Source organism: Myotis yumanensis, unplaced genomic scaffold, assembly GCF_028538775.1.
Source record: "Myotis yumanensis isolate MYYU_CA2020_CCGP unplaced genomic scaffold, mMyoYum1.0.hap1 SCAF_7, whole genome shotgun sequence".
NCBI lineage: Eukaryota > Metazoa > Chordata > Mammalia > Chiroptera > Vespertilionidae > Myotis > Myotis yumanensis.
Genome location: NW_027223758.1, coordinates 68,690,078 through 68,715,647, shown reverse-complemented (window position 1 = coordinate 68,715,647; position 25,570 = coordinate 68,690,078). Strand labels below are relative to the sequence as shown.

At 47.9% G+C, this 25,570-nt stretch overlaps 1 protein-coding gene across 2 annotated transcripts; it reads left to right on the top strand.

Annotated features, from left to right (window-relative positions):
* The first annotated feature begins 11,478 nt into the window (after positions 1-11,478).
* Positions 11,479-25,016, top strand: CD40 (CD40 molecule). Of its 2 annotated transcripts, none has more exons than XM_070420823.1 (9): positions 11,479-11,596; positions 14,733-14,808; positions 15,153-15,278; positions 15,805-15,951; positions 16,284-16,371; positions 20,824-20,885; positions 22,972-23,058; positions 23,183-23,208; positions 23,717-25,016. In XM_070420823.1, the coding sequence occupies exons 1-9, from the start codon at positions 11,546-11,548 to the stop codon at positions 23,891-23,893; spliced, it is 840 nt and encodes a 279-aa protein (XP_070276924.1). In that variant the 5' UTR covers positions 11,479-11,545; the 3' UTR covers positions 23,894-25,016. The 2 variants fall into 2 exon arrangements, with proteins under 2 accessions (XP_070276924.1, XP_070276922.1); XM_070420821.1 differs by having other exon boundaries at positions 16,278-16,371; positions 23,717-25,014.
* Positions 25,017-25,570: the final 554 nt, after the last annotated feature.

The following is a 25,570-nucleotide window of genomic DNA, read 5'->3' as shown; positions in this document are numbered from 1 at the left end:
GTTTGGCAGAAATTACTACTTTTGCTGTGGGATTACAGAGCGATACAGGGAGCATCTTCATGGATGTGAAATACACACCGGCATTTGGAAAACTCTATTCGTCACTATTGTCCAGCAGAGAGTTAAAAGTAGGAAGCAGGAGATGAAAGAATACAGAAGTAGGAAGTTCTGTATGGGCTCATGCTGAAACGGAAAGAACCATTATTGGAAACCATTAATGATGAACTTGGTAAGGATCAAAGTAGTCTTGTGATCTGTAAGTCTCATGAAATGAAAATGAGGTAATGTTATGTTTTATAACTACTGTGGATCCGAGAAGCTGGAAATTATCTCAGCATGAATACCATAAAGGAACAGGGAACAATGGAAGCCACCAAGAAAAGAATCTTTATTCAGCTTCATTTATAGCAGATATTCATCTTATGTTTCAACACAGGAATCACAAAGGAGTTTGTTTTACCTTGTTGGGTATGTAAAAATACAAAGGTTATCACAATCCCCATGCTTCCTTCTATAGAGCCAAGGAAGGAAAAGAGAGTGCTATGAAGTGGGGGCTGAATAGCTGGGGCTGAAAGAGGTGACAGGAGGAAAGAGAGAATAGGGGGAGAAGAAAAGAACTAAGAGATTCTTCCCACCCTCGTTCAACCTCCATTCTCTAGACCTGAGCTGTCTAATATGGCAGCCACTAGCTCTACATGACTATTTACATTTATTATGAGTAAATAAAATAAAATAAAAAAATCTACTTTCTCCTATTGCACTAACCACATTTCAAGTGTTTAATGGGCACATGAAGTTAGTGGCTACCATTTTGGATGGTCATCATCACAGAAAATTCTATTGGACAGCACTGAGAACCATCCAATTCCACTTATAAGTCCCAGAGGATTCAGAGTGCAGGACAAATGGAAGCCTATGGCTGTAATATCCTTGGCCCCTGGAAAGACAGAAGAGTAGAGTCTTCTGAAATGGGACGTAAGAGTCCCAGGTTCTCATATAACCTCATATGAGCTACTTGTGCTCTCTAGGACTCAGTCTAATATGAATGCTTGATACCACCTTTTACTGGATATTAGAAAATTGCATGATTAATTTTATCTCTATATAATAACAATGTGAGTTATTAGGCCCATGCTACAGAGGAGGAACTAGAGATTAAAGAACATATGTGCTGCCCTAGCTGGTTTGGCTCAGTGGATAGAGCATTGGTCTATGGACTGAAGGGCCTTGGGTTTGATTTTGGTCAAGGGCACATGCCCGGGTTGCAGGCTTGATCCCCAGTGGGGGGCATCCAGGAGGCAGCTGATCAATGATTCTCTCTTATCATTGATTCTCTCTCTCTCTCTCTTTCTCTCTCTCTCTCTCTCTCTCTCTCTCTCTCTCTCTCTCTTCCTCTGTGAAATAAACACACACACACACACACACACACACACACACACACACACACACAGAAAATGTGGATTGGAGAGCCTGGAGGTACAATTAGACATCTGAGCTGATTTTCAACATGGATGACAAAGTAAAGGGTTAATATAATTTATAATAATAAAAGTGTAATATGCTATTAGACCGGACATCCTTCCAGATGATCTTCTGGATGAAGCCGGTACTGTGAGGGAAGCCCGGGTCCCGGGTGCCTGCTGGCAGCTGGAGGGAAACCCCAGGTCCTGGGTGCCAGAGGGAAGCCGTGCCGGCAGCCAGGAGAAGGTAGGTCTACTCTTGCAAGAATTTTGTGCATCAGGCCTCTAGTTATTATATAAAGAGCTCTTCATTAGGGCTAGAACTTTGTCTAGTCAATGGTAAAATGCCAACACGTGTCACATAGTAAGTGTTCAATGAATGCTTGTTGAATAAATAAAATTGATAAGAAAAAGACAGTTCAGTAGAAAAATGGACAAAGTTACTTAATGGAAGAAGAACTCCTAATGGTTAATAAACATTTGATAGGATATTCAATTTCAGGAATAATTGGGAAAATGTAAATTAAAGCAACAATAAGCTATGTCTCTTCATCAATTGTCAAATATTAAAATAAATTATAGCATCTAGAGATGGAGAGAATGCAAAGTAAAGTTCTTTTATATATGAGTATTTTCCAAGTTTTTTTTTGTAAAGTATTTTGAAAATACCTGTTAGTATATACAATATACTATATACTCACAACTTCCACTTTTAGAAATCTACAGAAATAAAAGTACAAATGCCTAAGGATATGTGTTGTTACAGCATGCTTCACAGTGATTAAAACTTGGATGTAGACTGAGTATAGAGCAACAGAAGAATGGTTGAACCAATTGTAACAAGTTTGCACAGTGGAATATTAACCAGTTATTTAAAAAGGATATCAGCCCTGCCTGGTGTTGCTCAGGGGTTATAGCATCAGCATGAGCACCAAAGGGTCACAAGTTCAATTCTCGGGCAAAGACAGGTAAATGGGTTGCAGATTCAATTCCTGGCCCTACGAGGGGTACATGTGGGGGAGGCAGCTGGTCCATCTCTCTCTCTCACATTGATGTTTCTCTCTTTCTTATTTCCCCTTCTATCTCTCCCTCCCTTCCACTCTTTCTAAAAAAAAATCAATGGGCCAAAACCGGTTTGGCTCAGTGGATAGAGCGTCAGCCTGCGGACTGAAAGGTCCCAGGTTCGATTCTGGTCAAGGGCATGTACCTGGGTTGCGGGCACATCCCCCGTAGGAGATGTGCAGGAGGCAGCTGGTCGATGTTTCTCTCTCATCGATGTTTCTGACTCTCTATCTCTCTCCCTTCCTCTCTGTAAAAAATCAATAAAATAAAATAAAAAAATCAATGGAAAAAATATCCTTGGGTGAGGATTAACAACAACAACAAAAAGAAAAAAAAAAAGAAAAAGAAAAAAAAAAAAGAATGTGTCAGGTCTGTGTCTACTAACCTGGAATGATTTCCATAATATATTGTTAAGTGAGAAAAGTGACTACAAAAAAAAAATGATAGAGATGCCTTTTCTTTTTTTTTTTTTTTTTAATATATTTTATTGATTTTTTACAGAGAGGAAGGGAGAGAGATAGAGAGTTAGAAACATCGATGAGAGAGAAACATCGATCAGCTGCCTCCTGCACATCTCCCACTGGGGATGTGCCCGCAACCCAGGTACATGCCCTCGACCGGAATCGAACCCGGGACCCCTCAGTCCGCAGGCCGATGCTCTATCCACTGAGCCAAACCGGTTTCGGCAGAGAGATGCCTTTTCTTATGAAATGAATAATTAAATAGGTATAAGAATACCTGCCAGGCTGTTATGGGGAGGGAGGTATAGAGATAAAGAAAAAAATAAATATTTACAAAAGTGTAAATAATCCTATATAATAAAATCCTAATATGCAAATCGATTGAATGGCAGAATGACTGGTGGAACGACTGGTCACTATGATGTGCACTGACCACCAGGGGGCAGATGCTCAATGCAGGAGCTGCCCCTAGCCCACAGGACTGGCAGCCGGTAGGGGCCGGGGCCGGTGAGTGGGCAGTGCCAGGCCACCCAAGGTGGGTGTGCATGGGGGGTCCCGATCGCCCCGCTGGTTGCCCCACAGATCAGCCCTGATTGCCGGCCAGGCCTAGGGACCCTACCTGTGCATGAATTTTGTGCACTGGGCCTCTGGTATGGTATAATGTTATAGGAGAATGTAAAACAGAAAATATATCTATGGTATCTTGGGAAGAAAAATCTGAAGGTACATACGAACAAGGACAAAAAGATGACATGTACAAATAAAAACATTGATTTAATTTGGGAATGGAACCATGGATAATTTTTTGGTGTGTAATAAAGTATCTGTTTCATATATATATCTTGAGCAGGAAAGGTTTGATTACACACTGTGCTTTGACTGTATGAACAGATGCAGAATTAAATCTCTTGATCCCAATTCCCAAACTTTATATATTTTTTCCGTTAATTCACTGAGAAAAAGTTACCTTTTCATATTCTTATGTCTTTCCCCGGGGTTTGGGATTTAAAAAAAAATTATACTTGACTTTTGAGAATATTTCCCCTATATTATTTATTTTATTTTATTTTTTTAAAAATATATTTTATTGATTTTTTACAGAGAGGAAGGGAGAGGGATAGAGAGTTAGAAACATCGGTGAGAGAGAAACATCGGTCAGCTGCCTCCTGCACACTCCCTACTGGGGATGTGCCCACAACCAAGGTACATGCCCTTGACCGGAATCGAACCCGGGACCCTTGAGTCCGCAGGCCGACGCTCTATCCACTGAGCCAAACCGGTTAGGGCATTCCCCTGTATTATTGGGCTGGGAGAATATCAGCTTCCTTTTGTTTTAGACTTTGGTGTATGCCCAAACTTAGGAAGAGGATGAGGGATGAGGTAAGGAGAAAAATACCATCCTGCATAGAGAATTGCAAACCATGGCAAGTGTTCTGAGGGATATAGCAGGGCAAATGTATCATTTTGGCTGCTTGGCCTTTGATCATTCTTCTTACTGGACAAGAGTAGAGGGGGTGGATAGGACCCATCAAAGAGGCCAAGAGGGTGCAGATAGTTCTTCCTACCTCCTGGCTGCCAGAATATGGGGTGTGGCCACTCTGATGTTCCTTCCCAAGACCCTGAACCTTGAGGGAATGATATTTAAGTTCATAGTCAGTGAGAGATTGAATTAATGATCTATTTCTGTGTAAGAAATTAGCCTAAAATTTAGTGACTTGAAATGACAAGCATTTATCTCCCAGTTTCTGTGGGTCAGGAATCCAGGAGCAGCTTAGCTGGGTGGTTTTGATTAGGGGTCTTTCACCAGACTGCGGTCAAGTTGTCAGGTGGGGCTGCAGTCATCTGAGGCTTCACTGGGGCTGAAGGATCCACGTCTAATGGCCAGAGGCCTTGGTTCCTCACCATGTGGGTTTCTCTAAAGACTGATTGGGATCCTCATAACAAGGCAGCTGGCTTCTCCAGAGGGCCTGATGAGGAGCAGGGGGGTGGGGAGGGGGAGGGAAGGGGGAGAGAGAGAGAAGGAGGGAAGAAGAAGAGGGAAGGTGGGAGGGAGGAAGGAGAGAGAGAGAACACGCGACAGAGCACATAAGACTGAAGCCTCAGTAGTTTACAACCGAATCTTGGACATGATATACTATTACTGCTCTGGGTTTCCATTGATCACATACTAGTAGACCAACCCTGGTACAATGGCGGAGGGGACTACACAAAGCTGTGAAGACCAGGAGGTGGGCTCACTGGGGGACCCTCTTGGAGGGTGGCTAGCACAGAGTTGGTTTGTAAGACTTGTTCTGTAGCAGGGCCTTGTCTATGTCCCACATCCTGTGGTTCCTGCCTGAACTTGATTCTTCAGCCTTCCTTTCAATTCTATGAGCCACCTGTTCCTTTTCAATAATGTTCTCTTCTACATATTTAAATTCACCAGCTCTGTCCTTTCTTGCTTGCAATGACAACCCTGACCAGAACAGGAGCTATGAGAGAAGACAGCAGTGGGGAAGGTAGGTTGATGGTGGAGGAACTTCACCTTAGATAAGGTGATCCACAAGGGCCAGGAAGTACCATTTGCCAGGAGACCTGAATGGTGAGGCAGAGTCAGCGGATGAAGAGTGGGAGGAGGGGCATTTCAGGTAGAGGGAGCAGCACAAAGGCTTTGAGGTGAGAAGGGAGATGTCTGTATGGGTAAAGTGTAGCAAGCAAGTGGGCAAGTGCAGGGAGAGGTCAGTAGAAACCAGAGATCACCCAGAATCTTGAGGCCATGGGGAAGAATTTGGATTACCTTCTCCCAACCAAAGCCATTTCTTTTTTTAAAAAATATATTTTATTGATTTTTTTACAGAGAGAAAGGGAGAGAGATAGAGAGTTAGAAACATCGATGAAAGAGAAGCATCGATCAGCTGCCTCCTGCACACCCCCTGCTGGGGATGTGCCTGCAACCAAGGTACATGCCCCTGACTGGAATCGAACCTGGGACCCTTCAGTCCCCAGGCCGATGCTTTATCCACTGAGCCAAACCGGTTAGGGCCAAAGCCATTTCTTGTTCCAGACATTAGAGCCCATGAAGGCTGAGGACCAGACCTAGGGTTTTCTTCTCTAGGAATCAGGATCAATCAAATCATGATTAGGCCATGATCAAGATAGAGACCTATACTTTGTTAACTCACCCATCTGTTGTTTTCCCACCCATCTGTTTTGCTGGCTCTTGGGTTTTCCTAATTTCTGGTTGGGTTATTTCCTGAGTTTCTCAGTTCCCTCTGATAAATTCCAACCCTACTCTGCAGAGCTGAAGGAAAATATTTTTGTCCACAGTTGGACCTGGGAATCCCAGTCAGAGAGGCTAGTCATCTGGGGAAGATTGGCAGCTACCCAGGACAGCATGGAATGAGCAGGTGGATCCCTTCAGTCTCATATAGTCCCACCTTCACTCAACAAACGCTTGTTCAGCATCCAACGTGTTCATGGGCTCTTTGTGGGCATCAGGCTATAAAGATCTTCCTTTTTAGGAATCAAGTTAGGTAGGAGGGATGGCCCAGTCCAAATGTTATTGAATGGGAGCTCCTGTTACTTAGGAGTTGGCACTGTAGCCCATGGCCAAGCCAACATGTCCTATGTACTCTGCATTCCAAAGGGGAGCCAGATACTTTCCCTTGAATGTTCGCTAAAGGGGCCAGAGCTGACCCTCTATCTTAGTCAAAACATCACTTTCTTTTTCCTTGTCCATTTAATAATCCTGATGAGGGAGGAGTTCTCTGGTTTTATTGAGGAATATATATTATGGTGGAAGACGATCCTTCCCACTTTGATTGGGAGTCTCTCATGGTGATTGAGGGGTGAGTGCAAGAAAGGATGCGAGGATGCTGTTCCCCAGTGGGATCTACTTGGTAGTTGACTTGCTGATGTCCCCTGTGGCTATCTGAGCAGGGGAGAAGAGAGGTGGAGAGAGGGGTCACTGTGGAGCAGCTGGCCAGGATGCGCGAGCTTCTCTGGGTCAGGTGGAACCTGCAGTAGTTAGCTGGGCTTTCTGATATCCCACCAAGCAGTCTGACTGCTGTGCACAAGGGGTCTCCCCAGTGGCAGGAGCCTAGATAGTGAGGCAAGGCAGGAGAGAGAGCTCAAGCCTGAGCTGGATGTCCTCTGTCAGAGAACTGGGCAGTGGGGAAGCCTCCAAGAAACTTAACGTGCCCCAGGAGAAACCATATGTGGACACTTGCCACTCTGGGTTGGCTAGGGAAGCAGTGTTGACAAGAGGGGGAGGGCTATTGCAGAGGGCTATTCGCACTCCCTCCTCTCAATGTCAATAAGGGGAGGGTGCTGGGGCATGTCTCCCAACCAGGCCATGCCCCTCCTCCCCCAACCTTTTATCCAAGCAGGCACGGACCTGGCTCAAGTCAACCCTTGGATGAGTAAAGGAGAAGATAAAATGAGATTTAAATTGAGTTTGAGAATAAAGCTTTCAAGGATGAAGGTTTAACAACAGAAAGTGATCCAAAAATAAAGCAACCTGCTGGAGATGTCATTAAGGGATGGAAAAGGAAGATTCAACACAACAGGGCTAAGGCTGAGATTAGAGGGGAAGCTTCATTATTATGCCCCACGGAGTTGAGTCGCCTCGGTACACTGGTTTCATGAGTAAACAGAATAATTGAAATATAGTGTCTTGCATAGGTAAGCAGCCGCAGAAAACTGAAAGGGCCCAGGGAGGTTGGCTGTTGGAGAGGACTTTCCAAAGAAGGGGCACCTGAGCTGAGCCTTGAAGCCTTGAAAAATGAGAAGGAGTTGGTACAACAAAAGGAGAGTGGAGAAGAGCTTTACAGAAAGAGGTGACACTAGAGTCTGGAGCAGCAAGTTGAAGGCAGGAAGGACCAATTAGACATGCAGGCCAGAAAGTCCATGGCCTCAGGCCCTGTGAGCTTAAGAAGTGAGGGCTCTGGGGGAGTTGTTTCAAATCTGGGAGCAACACAATGGGGTTTGCATAGTAGAACCATCTGGTCACCAGATTGTGGCAGTGCTACGGATTTAACCCTCAGGCACACTTCTTACCCATTCACCTGGCCCTATGACTCCCAACTCCCATACGAAGGCCATTTTCTTTGTGATTCCAAAACCCTGGGTTCCCACTCTTTTACTGCCCTTTGCTCTACTCCCATCACTGGACCCTTCATAGTTCTCTTTGATAGACTCTGAAATATTGCCATCCTCCCCATAAATCATCTTCTCTCTTTCCTTCTCCGACATACTCTTCCCAGCCCAAGTAGATTCTATGCCTTCTTTGGGTCTGTGTCTGCCAGCACATGTTTCCTCGGGATATACATATACTAAAATATCGTCCCTTTATGCTATCTGGTCTTCGCCCCATGGGGCAACCAAAGATTACTATGTATTCTTTCACACATTAATTTAAGCTGCTTTAATTGCTGCTCTGGTATGTTTTATATAATATAATTAATGTTTTAATTCTGTGTGCTTGCTTTCCAAGGCAGTTTTGTGAAGGGCCCAATTTTGAAATCAAGCAAATAAAGAATAAATAATGGCTAAGTTATTATAGTGATGCCCCCGCACCCGAAGGGAAATAAAAGTGTGCTGGTTTTTTTGAAGTGGCTTAAAAAGGGAAAAGATATTTTAATGTTCGCTTCATTCTGGGCCAGCTTGGGTGGCTTCATGAAGTCCCCTGGACGCTGATTTCAAGTGTTTCTCCACTGTTGGCATCTGACCACCAGCTTGAGGTCTGTGCTACCACCATCAGCTCTGCAGCTCCTGCCTCCACTTCCTTCCTGATGGAGCCTGTGATTAGAATGATAAGTTACTGAACCCACTCACTCACTCACTCACTCATTCATTCAGTGATTGTGTATTGGTATTCTATTATGTGCCCAGGCCTGGGATAGATTTAGTCCTGTCTTCAAGGAATTCACAGTCAAATGTGGGCAGCAGGTGGAGTTATAGCCCACCATGATAACACTGTGGGAACACGGGGGAAGGGGGAAGGCGGGGCAGAGTATCTAACTGTGTCTCAGGTTGTTAAGAGGAGACTTAAGAGGAGGCAACATTTAAATTGGCTTCAGGAAGGAGAAGGGAAAGAAGGAAACAGCAAGACACAGTAAGAAGAGACAATTGTGTGTTTAGAAAATTGGAAGGTGAGCATGGCTGAAGCCAATATGCATGGGCGGACATGATAGGGAGTGAATGGGGAGTGGGGACAGAGGTTGGGGCTGAGTGGAGAAGGGCTTGCTCTGCAAGAAGGAGTTTGGACTATCCTGAGGGTATAGGGGAGCCCAAAGGGGTTTTTGTTTTTAAAAAGTCTGTTTTTATTGATCTTAGAGAGAAAGAAGAGAAAGGGGTGGGCAACCTTTTTGTGAGTGCATGCCAAAACCAGCAAAATCTCTGACTCAAAATTCTTCTGCGTGCCAACCCTAATTTTTTGAGAACATGTTACACCTACTTGATATCTCTTAAGGTGTATGTATGTGAAGAAACTTGAAGAAATAATAAAATTCATTGGAGTGACAAAAACACAGTATATGATGATGAAAAATACATTTATTTTTTAATGTATACATGTATACTGATAGTCCGACAGAAAACTTTATGACTCCATTTGATATTATCAATGGGACTTTTGCTGCTGCATCACTGATGACAGAGATTTTACATCAGGTTTATAATTCGTGACCTTCAGAGATATGCACGAGCTACTACTTTCATCCGTCAGGCTACTCCTATTACGAGACTTAACAAAATTCATCACTGAGAACAAAGATTCACAAGCATGTGTGGATGAAACCAAAACACTGGTCGAATCTAGGAAGGCAGGGAGAGTTAAGGCAGCGGCATAGAAATTGCCCTTCCCCTCTCTCGTCAATCCATGTCTCTGGTCTTTAAGATAACTTGTTATGTAAAATTAATTATTTATCTAAGATGCACCTACACTGAATTTATCTGAAAAATAAAAAAGTCGATATTAAGAAAAAAATTGTAAATGGAAGATTATAAGAGAAGTTACTGGCGTGCCATATTTGGCACGTGTGCCAGGGGTTGCCCACCCCTGATCTATAGGCTGCCTCCTGAAGCTGCCTACTGGGGATCCAGCCCATAACCTGGGCATGTGTCTTGACTGGAATTGAACCAGGGACCTCTTGGTGCACAGGTCAACGCTCAGCCACGGAGCCACACCAGCTGGGCAAGCCCAAAGAAGTTTTTAAGCAGTGGAGTGTCCTGATCAGATTAGATCTGGTGTTTACAAAGGGAATTGCAGTATAAATGAGAGGGAGGCGGGGCGGGGGCGGGGGGAGAGGGAGAGAGAAAAGGTGTTAGAGTTGCCTAGCACATAGTAGGGGCTCAATCATATTTATTGACTGGGTGAGGCTGTTGGGACAGTCCAGGTGAAAGATGACGAGCCTCTGAATTAGGGTAGTGGCAGAGGTGATGGAAAGAGAGGATGGCTTCCAGAGGTAAAATCCACAGGGCTCTTTGCATCGGAAGCCAGCAGAATGGGGTTAGCAGCCCTCTCCTCTCCCATCCCCCCAGCTCTGCACACCCTGGTCTTTGGCCTGGCCCAGAAATTCAGAGCTTGGAGAATTATCACCTCAACCACTGTCTAGTTCTAGTTCTTCAGGTTTCATTGGGGAAAATTTGCGCTCAAGGGCACTCCGCCTATCAGAGGCAGAGCCTAGAGTAGAACCCAGGAAACCTGGTGTTTGTTGAGTGCTGCAGAGCAGAGACTGTTAACACCGATTCAAGAAAGGCTTGGAGGGCCAGCCTGGAGAAATGTGAGCACAAAGGTGTGTGTGTGTGTGTGTGTGTGTGTGTGTGTGTTTCTGCGGAACAAGAGGGCCGGAGTCTCCTGAGATTCTCATGGGGTCCTAGTGCTTAGAGATAGAAGGAAACTGGGATGGGATAGAATCTGGTGGTGGTGGGGCGCATGGTTGGATGGATGGATGGATGGATGGACGGACGGACGGACGGGAGGCAGGGACGCTGGGCACATACAAGGGAATTTCCTTTGAAAGAGAAACTCTAAGAGGGAAACTCTCTTCCTTGAAACGCCTCCCCAGCCCTCCTCCCCACACCCCAGCGGTGGCCTTCCCGTTTTTGGGGATGGGGAGGAGGAACTTCCTTAGGCCTCTCCAACCGCGGTGGGGACGCTTTCGGTTCTGCTGGGATTCCCGGAGGCGGCGGGGGAAGAACCGTGGGGGTCCTGGTGGTGTCTTCCCAGCCCCGGTGGGGATCTCTCTGCCCTTCCTTCGCCCCCAGGAAAGCCTGCAGGCTCCTTCCTCTCTCCAGCTTGGCCTTTGCAGTCCCGGGGGCTAAGGAGGACGAGCCCTCCCCGGGACCCTCCACTCCCCTTTCCCAGCGCGTCCTTAAACTCCCCGGGGAAACTGAACCCGGGAATATCCTGGGGAAATCCCAGACCCGCGAGTCGCCGGGAGCCCCGCCCTCCCCAGCCAGGCCGGCCGCGATTGGCCCGCGGAGACCACGCCCCTTTAGTGGGCGAGGCCACCGCCGGGTCCGGGAGCTACTACCGAGCGGGTCCCGCACGCTCCCGCGCCGCCTGTTTCCGACCTCGCCATGGTCCGCCTGCCCCTGCAGTGTCTCCTCTTGGGCTGCTGGTTCACCGCCGTGAGTTGAATTTCTGCTCCGACCCGACGGCGGAGTTTGGGGTTTGAGAGGGGAAGGGGCAGAGAAGCCTTCCTTCGGGGAAGGGCTCTTCCTACCTGATTTTGTTGAGGACAGAAGGGTGGGTGGAAGCTCGGCCAGGGACCCTGGGGTCCTGGCTGCATTAGCTGGGCTGCCTCTCTCTCCTCCCAGGTTGGGGTTCCAGGTCGCCCGCAGAGGGTGCGACGCGGGGGCACTGCAGGAAACGTGCCAGGACAGCGTGGATGGGGTTGCGGTTTGGGAGCCTCAAGCCTTCATCAGGAAAGGCTGGCGTCTGTCCGGTTCGCCTCCAAGGCCGGCCAGAAGTGGGAAGGAAGGCGGGCCGAGGGAAGGGGAGGGTCTGGCTGGTTTCCTGTCCCTTCGCATGTGGACAGATGCCAGCTCTTAGAGTGGTTATCGTCTCCTTGCCAGCTGGGCTGCCTTCTTCCAGGGCATCTTGTGGGCACAAGGGGTGATCCAACCTAGGAGGAGTGCTCAAGGCCATGTCTCTGCATCCTGAGTTCAGGATGACATAGGGGGGCCTGTGGGGGAGATAACTAGTTCAGGGGACCCAAGAAAGGGTTTCTCCGGGCACCAGAGGGCTCAGACATGCCCGACCAAGCATGTCTCCGGGATTTTCAGAAGCCCACACTTGTCTCACTTTTTGTTTAAGTGTATTTTTGTAGTTCCTCATTCTGGAGGCTGGGAATCCCCCAAGTACCTTACCCTCTCATCCCACCCCCTCTGGTCTCCCCCGACTCCCAGGGGCTGTAGTTTCTGGCATGAGGTCTGAGCAGGAAGGAGCCATGCAGTGGGTGGTAAGGGAAGAGAGTCCACCGGGAAGCTACTTTGTTCCCAGAACTCTAGTTTCACTCTAAGCAAGGGCTCCAGGGAGAGAGGAGCACCCCCCACCCCCCGCAGAGTTGGAAAGAAGAGAGGTGTGTCGGAGGGAGAGGGGGCAGAGCCAGGGGAGGGCGTGAAGCTGGTTTGGGCTTCTCAGGAGCGTACTCCCAGTTTTGGCTCCAGGTAGACGCTGGGCTGTGACAACTCCAATGGCAGCTGCTACTTATCGAGAGCTCCTGTGTGCCAGGCCTGAGGAAGATGCTTTCCATGTGTTCGCTGTCTGGTTTCTTTGAACTCCCCAGTGTACAGACGAGGAAACAGGCTCAGAGAGAAGGAATGTCTTGCCAAAATTCTCATAGCTAGGATAGAAACCTGGATATAAACCTGCATCTGCCTGGGTCCTGAGCCCGTCTCTCAGGTGGTGAGAGCCTCCCAGCCTTGGTATCAGAAGGACTGGAGCTATGGAGTGGGAACTGGGGATGGACCAACTTTCAGAGGAGGAACCCTATTTCTCATGTGTTTGAAAATGGCGTAAAGGACTGTCATGGCTGTGGGATGTGGGGGGAAGGTCCTCGGTGTTGCAGGGAGAACCTTCACAGGCGCTCCCTGCTCACAGGTGACTGTTGTGATGTGATGATGGCGGCAGCAGCCTTTTCTGTTTCCTTCCCCATTTGGGGTAAGACACATTTCCTTAAGCAATGGCTGACTGAGAGCCACCCATTAGGCAGGATCCTGAACAGCCAGCCAGTTAGCCAGGACACTGGGCATTCAAGCAGATACTCACATACATATGATAATCAAAACTGCTACTTAATGAGCACCTACTATGTTCTAGACACGGTGCCAGGCCACACACAAATGTTCGTTCTCATCTTTACAACCTTAACTGTGGGGTAGGTGTTATTACTCCCATTTTAGAGATGTGAAAACTGAGAGGAAGAGAAGCTAATAGCTAGTAAGTGTTGCAAAGTCAAGTGCTGCAAAGACAGAAAGCCTTAAGCTGTTTGTCTCTCGAACCTGTGCTTTTTTCAATGGCTGTTCCCAAAGCGTGGGATGATTGTAGGGAGCACACGCACACAGAACTAAACCACAGTGATGCACTTTGCAGTTCTGTTTTAAATCCTTTGATTTTTTTGAAGGAGGAAGTCTCTGGAGTTAGAATATAGTTAGTTAATACTTCTCAAGTGCTTGCTAATCCTCCTTTTAAAACAAAAATCAAGAGCAGGCCTGGGGTGGAGGCCATCGGCAAGCAAAGCAACCAGCTGGCGTTTCATAACGTTGTTTTGTTGCTGTTGAATTTTATTTTTAGGCTTACCTTTTATTTATGAGCCGTGAGACTGGTCCTCTCTCATGGCAATGATACAAGGTTTACATGGAAAAGAAATGTACTTAATTTAGTGAGAAGTAATTAATAGCATGCGTCGTACCCGGAAGTAGTAAAAGTGAGGGTGAGAGCCAAGCTGATGGAGAGAGGGAGAGTACTGAGACCTGTCTTCTCTTTCAGATCCTATCAATGTGAAACCCTGTGATTTCAGAGAGAAAGGAAGAGAAAAGGAGAGAGAGAGAGAGACAGAAACATCAATAATGAGAATCATCCATCGGCTGCCTCCTGCATGCCCCCTATCAAGGATCAAGCCTGAAACCTGGGCATGTTCCCTGAACAGGAATTGAACCCATGACCCCCTGGTCATAGGTCAATGCTCAATCACTGAGCCGGGCTAGTCTGACCATTTGTAAAGTGAAAGTGTTGGATTTTATCTTCCCAGCTTCACAATTTTCTGGCATTTTATGAGGGAGGGCTTAGAGGGGAAAAACACAATGAGGCTTGGACAGGGAAAGGGGTGGGGAGCAGAAGAATAATAGGAGGAAGAGGCCAGGTGCTAAATATAGCCCCAACCTAGGACTAGGACCAGCTGAAGCAGCCAGTCTCTGGACTCCAGGGGAGATCCTGGGGTCCTCACATGCTTTTGAATCTTTGTGAAGAGGAAAGTGTCAGGAGTCCAGACAAAAGGAAGATCTGTTTAGTTCAGAGACTATTGTGAGGTTCAAGCACAATCGCTTTGTAAAAGACCAGCATGATTCTCTGGGTGCTTTTACAATCGTATCAGTTGGCAGTTTAGTTAAAAATAACCAAGCCAACTAGTAGGCAGGCCCTACTGTTCTGCTTTGGATTTCAGCTTCAGCTCTAACCCCTCTCCCGGCTGATTTTCACCTTCCTGCCAACGAGGCTACAGCAGAGATTCCCAGATCCCCTCAAATTGCCCAATTCTGTTTTTAGGTCCACCCAGAACCACCTGCATGCAGTGAAAACCAATACCCCATAGAAAGTCAGTGCTGTAATCTGTGCCCGCCAGGTGAGACGCCTCCCTCCAGCCTCATGGTGGGACCCCTCGTGGATTGCTGGCAGATGCAGGCTCCATAGGTCATCTGTAAACATGAGCCTTAAATGGCCCCTGGGATTGCCCAGCCCTGCCCTGCTGTCAGAAAGTTGTGGGTTCCTCTGTGCCTACTCAGGACTAAGGTTCCTGTATCTTCCTTGGCCCCCCACCTTCCTACCCCTGACCCGACTCTGGAGGCTGGAAGGCTCTGAGACGGTCACCTTTGAATCCTCTGCCCTAAAGCCCAGCCTGCTGTTTTTGGTAAATGTCTGACTCCCAGAGTTGGTCAGAGCTGCCTCATTTCCTGATGCTTTTTCCAGGACAGAAACTGGTGAATGACTGCACAGCGGTGACCGACACGGAATGCGTCCCTTGCAGTGAAGGCGAATTCCTGGGGACCTGGAGCAATGAGAGGCGCTGCCATACGCACAGATACTGCGACCCCAGTGTGTGGGCTGTGGGGGACCGGTGCTTGGGAGTGGGGCTGATATTCCAGCTCATTCTTTTTTAAAAAATTAATGTATTTTTATTGATTTCAGCGAGGAAGGGCGAGGGAGAGATAGAAACGTCAGTGATGAGAGAGAATCATTGATTGGCTGCCTCCAGCACTCACCCTACTGGGGATCGAGCCTGCAACCTGGGCATGTGTCCTTTACCGGAATCGAACCCGGGACCCTTCAGTCTGCAGGCCAACGCTCTATGCACTGAGCCAAACCAGCAAGGGCTTCCAGCTCATTCTTGACAATGCAGCCATTCTCCCCCGGCCCCCTCTCCCCTTTTCTTTAAAAATAGAGAGAGCCAGGGTCTGTTTGGATTGATTGGAGTCTCGGCTTATACTGGTTGTTAAATAATTTGACTGCTGTCCCTACTTGGAAGAGGGTCTTAGAAAAAAAAAAAGGCAGGAAGTGTGAGGAGTGGGGCTCAGAGAGTCCCCAGCAAGGGTTCCCATCCTTCCCACCCATCTCTGCGCAGACCTAAAACTCCGGGTCCAGAGTAAAGGCACTTTGGAAACAGACACGACTTGCACGTGTGACGAAGGCCTACACTGTGTCGACGAGGTCTGTGAAAACTGCGCCCCGCACAGCTCTTGCCCCCCTGGCTTTGGGGTCAAGGAGATCGGTAAGTGGCCTGACAATCGGCTCTAGAGGCAGGAGGGAGGAGTTGAGGGCCAAAGGCAAGGGGCTGGGCAGTGGGCACTCAGCCCAGAGATGGAGGGAATGGAGACTACAGCCTACATCAGGATGCCTCCTAGAGTGAGCAGGAAATGAACCCTTCTCATTCCGGCTCCTGCCATGGCATCTGCCTTGGGAGGGCAGTGGGAGAAGCCTTCCCAAGGGCTGCAGCAATGGCGGAGGCTCTCCGCCGGGGAGGAGGGCTTAGAGCAGGAAGACTGGGAGCCAGACAGGAAGTCTGTTGTGTGATGAATGCCCCCTTCTCCCTCCCAGCGACAGGGGTTTCTGACACCATCTGCGAACCCTGCCTGGTCGGCTTCTTCTCCAATGTGTCATCTGCTTATGACAAGTGTCATCCTTGGACGAGGTATAAGAACTCATCCCTGGTGTTTTCTGTCCCAAGAGGGGCATGGGGTCTGCTTCCATCCGATCCTGCTATCTACCCTTCAGCCCCAGGTCCCATGTCCACACACACTCATGCCCGTGTAAAACATCAGAGTGACCTCATGGACAACTGACCAAATGGGCACTTTTTAGCATTTTCTTGTCTGTGCTCTGTTGTGGTAATAGACACTGTTGATCTCTCCAACTTCGTGAAACTCTCTTTCCTTGGGTACATGGTGACATCTCTCCTACTTTCCTTCTCCTCCCCTGGTCCTCCTTAACTGGTTTCTTAGGCCTTTGTTCTGCTCTACTTTTAAATCACTTTGCCTGCCTCCCCTGGACCATCTCATCCATATTCATGGCTTCGAGCTACCATCTCTCTCTACCATCTCTCTTGGGTGGTTCCCAATCAACATCTCTTGACTAGATTTGTCTCCTGGATCCCAGACTGTCAAATCCAATGGCTGAGGGTACATCTCCCTGCAAGTGACCCACAGGCACCAAATGGGCTCACCTTCCTGCTCCCCTCACCCTCGGTGAAAGCCACCACCATGCCTCTGGGCACTTGTCCCATAGTCCCCCCTCACCTCCAAATCAGTCACCTTCTTGCCTTTCAGATGTTTGGGGACTCCTCCTCTCACTATCTCAGTGGTGCCATTTTAGCCTGGGCCTCATCACTGTGGTCTGAATGGTGCCTTAGCCTCCTCATTGACCTCCTCACCTCTAGTCTCCCCCTTTCATCTGGTTCTCCCTTCACTTGCCAAAGTGAGTTTTCTTTTTTTTTTTTTGTATGTTTTTTTTTTTTTAATCTTTATTGTTCAGATTATTACATTTGTTCCTCTTTTTCCCCCCCATAACTCCCCTCCTTCCAGCTCCCACCCCACCCTCCACCCTCACTCCCCACCCACTGTGTTCATCCATAGGTGCATGATTTTTGTCCAGTCACTTCCCGCATCTCCCACACCCCTTTTCCCCCCAAGAATAGTCAGTCCATTCCCTTTCTATGTCCCTGATTCTATTATAATCAGCAGTTCATTCTGTACATCAGGTTATTTATTCACTTGATTCTTAGATTCATTTGTTGATAGATGCATATTTGTTGTTCATAATTTGTATCTTTACCTTTTTATTCTTCTTCCTCTTCTTAAAGGATACCTTTCAGCATTTCATATAATACTGGTTTGGCGGTGGTGAACTCCTTTAGCTTTTCCTTGTCTGTGAAGCTCTTTATCTGACCTTCAATTCTGAATGATAGCTTTGCTGGATAAAGTAATCTTGGTTGTAGGTTCTTGGTATTCAGCACTTTGAATATTTCTTGCCATTCCCTTCTGGCCTGCAAAGTTTCTGTTGAGAAATCAGCTGACAGTCGTATGGGTATTCCCTTGTAGGTAATTGAGCCTCTTTCTCTTGCTGCTTTTAAGATTTTCTCTTTGTCTTTTGCTCTTGGCATTTTAATGATGATGTGTCTTGGTGTGGTCCTCTTTGGATTCCTTTTGTTTGGGGTTCTCTGCGCTTCTTGAACCTGTAAGTCCATTTCTTTCTCCAGGTGGGGGAAGTTTTCTGCCATTATTTCTTGAAATAGGTTTTCAATATCTTGCTGTCTCTCATCTTCTGGCACTCCAATAATTCTGATATTAGTCCGCTTAAAGCTGTCCCAGAGGCTCCTTACACTATCTTCACACTTTCGGATTCTTTTTTCATTTTGCTTTTCCAATTGGGTGTTTTTTGTCGAATCTTTGGTTTGATTCTTGAGCTCCTCTGGTCTGCTATGGGTATAATATTCTTTATTTCAGTCCGTGTATGCTTACTTTCTAATTTCTTTATCGTAGCATCGAGGGTCTCATTAGTTTTCGTGAGGCTCTGCACAAACTTATGGCAAGCCCTCAAAATTGCGATTCTTAGCTCCATATCCTCCATTTCTGTCATGTTTTTTTGTCTCCGCATCTTTTATGCTTTCTTGGTGCACCCCCTTGTGGTCTCTGTGCGCAGTCTTGTTCTAGCCAAGCCTTAATTGTTGTAGTTAACACTAGAGGGATTTGACCACCAGGCCGACTGGCTGTAGGAATCAGCTGAGCGGAAAACGTCTGTCTCCAAAGTGAGTTTTCTGCAGTTCATTTTAGATTACAGCACTCTCTATTTACAGTGCTTCACGGCTCGCTGGGCCTTTAGGCCAAAACCCAGGCTCTCTTGCATGGCCTCTGACCTTCCTGACCTCTTCCCACCTCCTGCTACTTGCAGTCTCCTCAACACACTGTTCATACTCTTGCATCAAACTCTTCTGCCTGGACTACGCTTTAACACATGCCCCATTAACTTTTTTTTTTTAAATATATTTTATTGATTTTTTTTACAGAGAGGAAGGGAGAAGGATAGAGAGTTAGAAACATCCATGAGAGAGCAACATGGATCAGCTGCCTCCTGCACACTCCCCACTGGGGATGTGCCCGCAACCAAGGCATATGCCCCTGACCGGAATCGAACCCGGGACCCTTCAGTCCGCAGGCCGACGCTCCATCCGCTGAGCCAAACCGGTTAGGGCGCCCCATTAACTTTTTACATTTAATTTTAAAAAATGGGTAAGATAGGCGCCTCCGACAGAAGGCACAAAAGGGCGTACAGCAATGTCTCCCTTTCACCCCTGTCCCTCAGCCCTCCAGTGCTCCTTGGAAGCAGACACTTCCTTGCATGTCTTCCCATCGACAAGCACACAAACACATACGTGCTCATGCGCAAACACTTATTGTCCACACAAATTGTAGCATCTCATACACACTTGGTCCTTTGTTTACTGTCTGCCTTTTTCGTAATAGGTTGCAAACTCCTTAAATGTAGAGACTTAGCTCTTTTCCCCCTTCCACTGATGCATCCCTTATGCCTAGACCAGTGCCTAGAACATAGTAGGTGCTCAATAAATTTGTACTGGTCAATGTTGACTGATGAATGGTGGCACGTTGGGGCAGTAGAATCAGAGCGCTGGGTTCCAACCTCACTGCAGCTGAGGAAGGGTGTGGCCCTCATCTCTCTGAGCATCAGTGTCCTCATCTGGAAGTTGGGGATGACCTTCGTCTCATGAGGCTTGAGGAAAAGACTGGTGGGAGTGTTTTGTAAGCTCATGTACATTCTCCTCATGTGTATGCTGTTTTTGAAGTTTCTCCCTCTTCCCCCACTTTAGATGTTTTTTTTCTTTGTGACGTCTCTCTCAGACCATTCCTCCTCCTCCTCCTCGGACCATGTTGGACCTGCTCTTCTATATCTAGACTCCTTCATTGGCCTCCTGGCTGGCCACTTCTCTGCGATTTCTCCTCCTGTGAGCTCTCTGGCCAGCTGAGTCCTCCCACAACTTACGTCATGTGATTGGATGCTGATATGACTCACAGCTGAATCCCGTTGAAACCTTCGTGGCTGACTAGCAGTGATCGGGTTCTATCAGTGATCTGGTTCTAAAGACCCAAGTTTTCCATGGTTCCACAATGCATCTGGCATGTCACCCACCTAATCTCTGTATCACATTGTCCTGCTTAGTGGGGATGCACCACGGCTCTAAATTTTATGTCCTTCGGGCCGACTCAGACCTAACTTCTCCAGGGGAGTCTTTCTGGACGACCCTTAAACCAGAGGTTCTCAACTAAGCAATTTTGACAATATCTGGAGCCGAGACTGGGAAGGGGGATTCCACTGATATCGAGTGGGTGGAGGCCTGAAATGCCGTTGAACATCCTACAGTGCATGGGACAGACCCCCTTACAGAGAGTTATGTGGCCCAAAATGTCAGTGGTGCCGACGAGGTTGAGAAGCCCTGTCTTAAACCAAATGGATCATGTCTCCATTCCTGCCTTTGCAGATTTCATCTCCTCTTCTCTGGACAATTCCCAGTTCACTTTAGCCTATATCACAAGGCTTGGCACTCATTAGAGACACTCCAATTATTACCCCTTCAAGATGCATAATAATCTTTCCTCTGCACCCATGAGTGCCATAAGAACAGAGTTTGCACCGTAACCAGCACAGGAGGTGCATGAAATACGTGCTGAGTGAAGCTGGACTTGTTGGTTGTTGATGGTCTCCCTCTGGGGTTGGAAATCTTATGGTTGGCAAACTTAATGTCTCATTCTCTCTCTCTCTCTCTAGTTTTTTTAAAAAAATAATTTATTTTAATTTTCTATTTTTAGGGCAAAATCAGTAATGTTTTTAGAATAAACATATGATACATTATATGACATACATTATTTAGCCTTGCTTTTGAAGTCTGAGTTGATGGACTTGTTTTCAAAAGTTATAATCTACAAATGATTGGCTCTTTACACTTATAATCTATGTTTATAAATGCTTATATAATTATTCTGTATATTTTAAAATATTCTCTCTTTCTTTCTCTCTCTCTCTCTTTCTCTCTCTCTCTCTCTCTCTCTCTGTGTGCACATGTGTGTCCACACAGCTGTGAGATCAAAGGCCTGGTGGAGCTACGGGCAGGGACTAACAAGACTGATGCTGTCTGTGGTGAGTCCTGGAGAATGGGTCCTGGCGGCAGGCTAGGGAGGTAGGGAAAAACAAGCGGAGCCTGAGGCATACAGAAACCATGAGTGGGAGGGGGAGTGAGAGGAGGAAGCAGTTTGGGGTTGGGGTGGGCAAGTCAGCTCCCCTCTCGAGCCACAGTTTCTTCATCTGTAAAATGGGATGATAACAGCACCTCCCTGAGTGGGTTGGTGGAAGTGCCTGGCATGGGTTCTTGCACTTTGGAAGTGCTTCATCGAAGCTATTCTGCAGCCCCACACACACTTCAAGGACCAGCATGGTGTGACACGGTTTCCTCTCAGGGCCTCAGCTTTGATTTTAGAACGAGGAGGTTGGCCTACAGCACAGATCACAGACTCAAATAACTACAGGGACTAGGCAGGTCATGTTAATAAGTGAAAAAGGTCAGAGGTGAGAAAAATGCACTCTCTTTGCTTTTTTTTTTTTTTAACATTCATTTTCCTTTTGGCAGGGCTGGGTGAGGGAGGCATTTACCTTGGGCACACTATTTAAAGGGGTGCCTGAAAAATGCAGTAATCAAGATAACATTTTTTTTTGGTTAATCCTCACTCAAGGGTATTTTTCCATTGATTTTTAGAGAGAGTGGAAGGGCAGGGGAGAGACACACAGAGAGAAACATCGATGTGGGAGAGACGTATCAATTGGTTGCCTCCTGCACACACCTGGACTGAGGACAAGGATTGAGCCTGCAACTGAGGTATTTGACCGAATCAAACTTGGGACTCTTCAGTCTGCAGATCCATGCTTTATCCATTGAGCCCAACCAGCTAGGGCAAGATAAGCAACAGCTTGATGTAATATTTATTTATTTATTTATTTATTAATAAATATTTTATTGATTTTTTACAGAGAGGAAGGGAGAGGGATAGAGAGTTAGAAACATCGATGAGAGAGAAACATTGATCAGCTGCCTCCTGCACACTCCCTACTGGGGATGTGCCCGCAACCCAGGTACATGCCCTTGACCGGAATCGAACCTGGGATCTTTTAGTCCACAGGCCAATGCTCTATCCAGTGAGCCAAACCGGTTAGGGCAATTGATATAATATTTAAAAAAGAATAAAAGTCAATGCAAAAAAATCCATAATGAGAAAACTATAAAATTTTAACTAATGCCATGGTCCAACCTTGCATTTGCATGACCCTGCCTGACTTGCCAGAGCCTAATTTTGGAAACTTTATGAAAAAAAAAACAGGCAGCCAACCTGTGGACCATAATTTGGTGATTTGATTTTTTAAAACATGACATTAAAATATTACCTTGATTACTGAGTTTTTTTTGTATCCCTTTAAATTTTGTCCCAAGGTGTGTGCCTTACCCTAGTCCAGTGGTTCTCAACCTTCCTAATGCAGCGACCCTTTAATACAGTTCCTCATGTTGTGGTGACCCCCAATTTCATTGTTACAAATTGAACATAATTAAAGCATAGTGATTAATCACAAAAACAATATGTAATTATATATGTGTTTTCCGATGGCCTGAGGCGACCCCTGAGAAAGGGTCGTTCGACCCCCAAAGGGGTCACGACCCACAGATTGAGAACCGCTGCCCTAGTCCCTGCCCTGTCTTCCTTTCGTTTTCTCATTTGGAATGGAAACTGAGGTACAAGAAACATGTTAATTTCCCCTCTATTCTTCTATAACAAAGGCAACAGTGCAGACATAAACCATGCAGGTCCTCAGCACCTCGGCAGGGGGTACAGAGTGGGGAAGCCGGGGAGTGTGGGGAGCAGTGGGGAGCCGGGCACTTGGTTCTGGCCAGTGAGTGCCAGGTGGGGCTGCTGGTCCAATGGGGCTAGATGCCCACATCTCTAAGAGAAACCTGGTGTCTAGATTTTAAATCTGCAGTCGCCCCCAAATGAAAAGGTTTAACATAATTTAAAAATGTGCTGGTCACACTAAAGACATCTGCTGGCCACGGTTCACCAGGGCCACCTGTTTGAAGCCTGTCAGGGATGAGCTCAGGCCCGGGAGGATTGTAGAGTCTGGGGAGGTCCAGCAGCTTTGGGCCTGGGGGAGGCAGCCATCGCTGAAGTCTCTGTTTCTCCAGGTATCAAGCATCGGAAGAGAGCCCTGGTGGTGATCCCCATCGTCGCAGCCCTCCTGCTGGCTCTGCTGTTGGTGCCTGTGTATTTCTGTGAGTCCACACAGGGAGGTGACGAGGAAGGCAGGGAGGGAGGAGAAGGTCAAGCAGAACCGGCTGCTGTTTCCTTATCTGGCCTCACCACTAAGTCTCCACCTCTCTATTTTTTTCTCTCTAGGGAAGTTGCCCAAGGTAAACTGCAAGGTAGGTCACCCCTGGGCGCTGGCTCTGAACTTGGCAAACTGCAAGGAAGATGGACTCACTGGTGCCTTTATGGCAGTAAAACCGATTCAGGGTCTGCCCTGTGGCCAGTGGGGTGACAGCAGAACTGGCTGCTCTGCCTCCGACCCCCCAGTCCCATTCCCGGGATCCAGAGCTCCTCCCGTCCCCTCCCTCAGCGCCAGCCTTCCTTATCCCCAGAGCGCACCTCTCCACAGAGCCGCCCTGGCACCATGGCCAAAGTGGCGTCATTTGCTGTTCTTTCCTGGCATCCAACACGCGGGGAACCACTTTGGGGCCTTGGTGCAGGCCAAGGGCCAGACCGGAGGGGCACCTCCTTAAACCCACTGGAAGCTTCTTGACACCCTCAGTGTGGCCAGCAGGGGGCAGGAGGCACCCATGGAATCCGCCCTGATTGGGGGAAACGGGGCGGGGCTTGGGGAGGGCTCCTCAGAGGTGTAGCTGAGGATAACCTCACCCCTTGGCTCACCAGACCTTCTGCCCTGAGAACCCCGGGAAGGCCAAGGAGGATGCAAGGCAAGGTCCCGTGGAGATGGACTTTCTCGGCCCCTGCTCCACCGCTCCCGTGCAGGAGACCTTACACTGGTGCCAGCCCGTGGCGCAGGAGGATGGCAAAGAGAGCCGCATCTCGGTGCAGGAGAGACAGTGAGGCTGTGTGTGCCGGGAGCATGGCAGTGTGGACAAATGTGCACCTGGCCGCGGCGCCTGGAGCTGCAGCTGCGACATGAGGGCGAGGGGCTGGCGCTAGGCACAGCCCCCCTCTGCCTGCACCCCTGCGGCTCAGAAACAGTTCACTCAGGGGAACCTCCTACTCCAGCCTGGAGCCCATTCAGCCTCCCAACTTGCTTTTAAAGATGGAGGCAAGACTTTTTTTGGGGGGGGGGGGGGCGGGCGGGGGCATGTAGTAACATCATCAGACCCTCCAGCCCAGCCGTTCAGTGCCCACGTGGTTTCTATGAGCCCAGGGGGACATCTACATGAATATCATTGCAGTGTCGTTTGTGACAGGGGACAACTGGAAGCAACTTAACTGTCCATCAACAGGGGACTGGCTAAATAAAATGGTAATATATTTATGTAACAGGATCTCAGAAACACTCATGGGGAAAAAAGCAGGTTGCAGAATGATGGGCATGGATTTTTTTTTTTAAAGCACACACCCCTAATCAATATGATCTATCACCTGTGGGCACGTGTACAGACATAACACATGCTGTATATGTAGGTGTAACACGGGTTCTGGAAGGATACACAGGAAATGTGCAGCTCGCGGTTGCCATGCCCGGGTTGGGGAAGAAGGCTCTGGGGGAGGGTTGGTAAAGAAGATTTGACTTTTTCATAAGGCTTCATCTCCTCCCCCGCCAAAGGAGAGTGAATTCACATACTGCTTATGTAATTAAAGTCAACAAACGTGGAAAAAAAAGGGAGTGGACATGCTGGGTGATGTGAGCGGCTACATTTGCTGTCGGGCTCACAGAACCAGGGCACTCTGGGAGGCTGAATAAGAATGTCCCCAGGCTGCCGGCCCTCCCTGTGTGCTCACATTTGGCACCACGTTTGCAAAGGATTCTCTCCATTTCATTCATGTTCACAAAACAGCCTTGGGGACAGGCAGGGCCCGCACCCCTCCCTCTTTAACAGGTGGAAACAGAGGCCCAGAGACATCAAGTGACTTGCTGATGGTTGCACAGCAGTTTGTAGTGGTGCTGCTCAGAGCTCCCCACTCCTGGTCCTGCCCTGCTTCTCCCAGACCTGCCTGATCTCTGGAACCCAAATCTGTGGCTCCTTCCCAGGGCGATCTTGGGCCTCCCACCTCCTTCTGACCTCCCAACTGCTACAGGAGCTGTGCTTCTCAGTCAGATGGCACCCCTTCCCCCAGCAGTATCTTAGGATAAAAATAACCATCCTGTTCTCTTTTCTCGCTGTGCCAACTGAGGGGGAGCCTGGCCAGGAGGAGCAGCAGATGGAGTCGGAGCAGAGGGGAGGGGAGCGGAGGGAGGGAAGGAAGGGTGTAGGGCAAGGAAGAGAAGGAAGAGCCATGCAAAGCCCTGGCACAAAGATTAAGATTCATGGTGTGGATGAGGCCAGGCTGGTTTAACCCAGGGATTGCCCCCCAACCCCCTAAGAAGCTGTTTTGATTTCCCCAATGTGTCCTATTGCCTGGAGGGCGGGGGTGGGGAGGGCTTGTCCTGATGAAGGCTGTGGGGGCAGCTTGGAATCCAGAGAGGCACCTGGCTTGGAAGGCTTCCCAGAAGGGCTCCAAGAACCATTTGGAGGCACCAGGTGGAGAGGTTTGGTTTAGAAAGTGGAGCAAAGTGGTGGTGTG